This window comes from Micropterus dolomieu, linkage group LG21, assembly GCF_021292245.1.
Source record: "Micropterus dolomieu isolate WLL.071019.BEF.003 ecotype Adirondacks linkage group LG21, ASM2129224v1, whole genome shotgun sequence".
Classification (NCBI taxonomy): Eukaryota; Metazoa; Chordata; class Actinopteri; order Centrarchiformes; family Centrarchidae; genus Micropterus; species Micropterus dolomieu.
In genome coordinates, this window is record NC_060170.1 from 36,129,790 (window position 1) to 36,132,533 (window position 2,744).

A 2,744-nucleotide genomic window follows, 5' to 3' on the forward strand; every position below is an offset into this window, starting at 1 on the left:
TCTCTCTCTCTCTCTCTCTCTCTCTCTCTCTCTCTCTCTCTCTCTCTCTCTCTCTCTCTCTCTCTCTCTCTCTCTGACCTGTCTGTCTCTCTTTTGGTCTGTCTCTCCAGCTGAGGGAATTCCTCGGACGTGTCATCAGGTTCACACCAGAGCCAAGAAGATTTTTGATGACAGGAACCACATGGGAAGGTCAGAGGTCAAAGTTAAATTGAACCTGTTTCTGCGCTCAGAAAAGAACCCTCTGTCTTTATGTTCTATATGAGGAACTCTCTGTATGCCTATGTTGTAGTTGTAGTATCTTTCATGGGTTCTGAGTAAATGAAGGTTAAAGTTCTAGCTGAACATAACGATCAGCAAGAATGTTCTGCTGCGGAACCTTGTCTTTCTTTACGTTCAGGGAGCCATTCCCCTTTGTATCTTTACATTGGTGAACTCTGTCATTACCTTCTAGCTGTAGAAACCCCCCCCCCCCCCCCCCCCCCCCCCCCCCCCCCCCCCCCGTCTTTACCTTCTGGCGGTGGGTGTTCTCTGTATATTTATGCTTTATCTTTGGGCGTTCTCTTTTAGGTTCTCCGAGGAGGAGATGCATTCTCTGATGAAGTTCCAGAACCTCTATGGTAATGACTGGAAGAGGATCTCTGAGAAGATGGGCCGCAGTGTCTACTCCTTAGAGAAACGTTTCGCCAGTATCGGTAAACACTCACTCTGTCTCTTTGACACCTGCGGTTCTCAGGTTCTATTAGAATTCTGAACTTATTGTTTATATTTATCTGAGAACACAAAGATTCCCACTGACACGACCGCTCTGTGTTTATGTGTCCATCCAGCTACAGGTCGTGGTTTTTGGACTCCAGATGAGGAGTCCAGGTTGAAGCAGGCTCTGAAGGCTCACCTGGAGGTCCTGGTCCAGGATAGTCCCGAAGGTTCTGGTCTGACCAGAGACCAGCTGTTTAACAACCTACCCTGGAAGGAGATCAGTCAGAAGGTTGGGACCAGATCCTGGGGCCAGTGTCGACTCAAGTGGTCAGTACACCTGCTGGGTCTGGATTACAAACTTTACTGGTCCTGTACTGGGATGATTCAGATACTGAAACATGAAGATAAAATGATTTATGATCCTAAAGGCCTTTTCAGATGGCTAGATATTTTCTTTATAGGCTACAGAAAACATTAAAATATATCTTACAGAATTATTACTAAATAATTTAACTACTAACTTTCAGGTGAGTTTAGTTCAGGCCAGTTTATACTTCTGTGTCAAGTCTACGCCGTAGCCGACGCCACAGTCGACGCTGTCGACGTGTCGTCGTGAGCATTTATGTGCATTGGTGTCTGCGTTGCTCTGCAGTTACCCTTGAACCGGTTGAGGCAGAACTAGAAGGACAAGCCGGAAATGCGTAGCAGGAAATACGACGCTACCAAGCCAACCAATCGCAGGTCTCATGTTCTGCGTTGCCACAATGTGTAGTTACAGTTTTAGGAAGACGCGCTTCAGGCTGTGACGTAGATTTGACGCAAAGGTATAAATCGCCCTTAACTAGAGTTTAGTTCACCCACAGACCGGCGGCCAAGTGGCGCTGCACCTGTGGAAAGATATAACATTATTTTTAATGAATAAGAGAAAGCAGGTCTGTTGATGTCCCGGCAACTGTCAACAAACAGGAAGCTCACAAACAGTCCATTGATAGATCAAAGTTCAACACCATTCAGGAGTACAGGTGTTCAGGTGTATGATGTCTTTGTGTGTTTCAGGTTCTCCATTCTGAAGTGGAGACTTTCTCCTGGTGTCAGCACCTTCAACAGAGGAACTGAAGGACTTCAGGCTAAAATTAATCTGATCAACACGTAAGAGCACATAAGACCTGAAACAGGACACAGCTGTATGATTTTACATGGTTCCTTTGAAAGTAAAACTCCAACAGTAGCTGCTGTTCCCTGTGGACATGTTTTATTTTAAAGGCCAATACAGGCTGTAACCAGTCATGTTCCAAAGTATGTGGACAGGGTGTCTGGTAAAACAGTGTGACACCCAGAGATCACATTAAGATTTAAATGTGAAGATCTCTAAGTGCTCTGCTGCCCTGTCTCTCCTGTTTTAACACAAAGCAGCGCCATAAAGAAACTGGTCTGACCTCAACCCCGTCCAACATCTCCAGCATTAAAAATGAATAACTGTGTGTTTCAGGTTGTACAACATGCAGGTGGAAGATGCAGCAGACGTCGACTGGGACAAGGTCGCAGAGACTGTCGGGTAAGGTCAAAAGGTCAAACGGAGAGTCAGTGCAGGTGTTCACTTCCTCCATTGAAACCACGTTCACTTTCCTGAACAGAAGCTGCACCCGTCGCTCAGTGTTACTATCGGGTCCAACAGGTGCCCAGAGTCCTACAAATGTTCTGTCGTGTACCCGTCCCTCTGAGTCCTGCAGCAGTGTGAATGCACCCAGAGTCCTACAAATGTTCTGTCGTGTACCCGTCCCTCTGAGTCCTGCAGCAGTGTGAATGCACCCAGAGTCCTTCAAATGTTCTGTCGTGTACCCGTCCCTCTGAGTCCTGCAGCAGTGTGAATGCACCCAGAGTCCTTCAAATGTTCTGTCGTGTACCCGTCCCTCTGAGTCCTGCAGCAGTGTGAATGCACCCAGAGTCCTACAAATGTTCTGTCGTGTACCCGTCCCTCTGAGTCCTGCAGCAGTGTGAATGCACCCAGAGTCCTTCAAATGTTCTGTCGTGTACCCGTCCCTCTGAGT

The 2,744-nt window shown here is 47.0% G+C and overlaps 1 protein-coding gene across 3 annotated transcripts in view; it reads left to right on the forward strand.

The window, feature by feature from the left end:
- LOC123960747 (transcription termination factor 1-like) overlaps positions 1–2,744 on the forward strand; it is a 16,372-nt gene that overhangs the window by 10,960 nt on the left and 2,668 nt on the right. For all 3 annotated transcript variants that reach the window (XM_046035675.1, XM_046035676.1, XM_046035677.1), the window contains exons 5-9: positions 111–189; positions 568–692; positions 828–1,023; positions 1,753–1,845; positions 2,186–2,251. In XM_046035675.1, the coding sequence (XP_045891631.1) occupies positions 111–189; positions 568–692; positions 828–1,023; positions 1,753–1,845; positions 2,186–2,251 (559 nt within the window). The remainder of the gene's footprint in view (positions 1–110; positions 190–567; positions 693–827; positions 1,024–1,752; positions 1,846–2,185; positions 2,252–2,744) is intronic.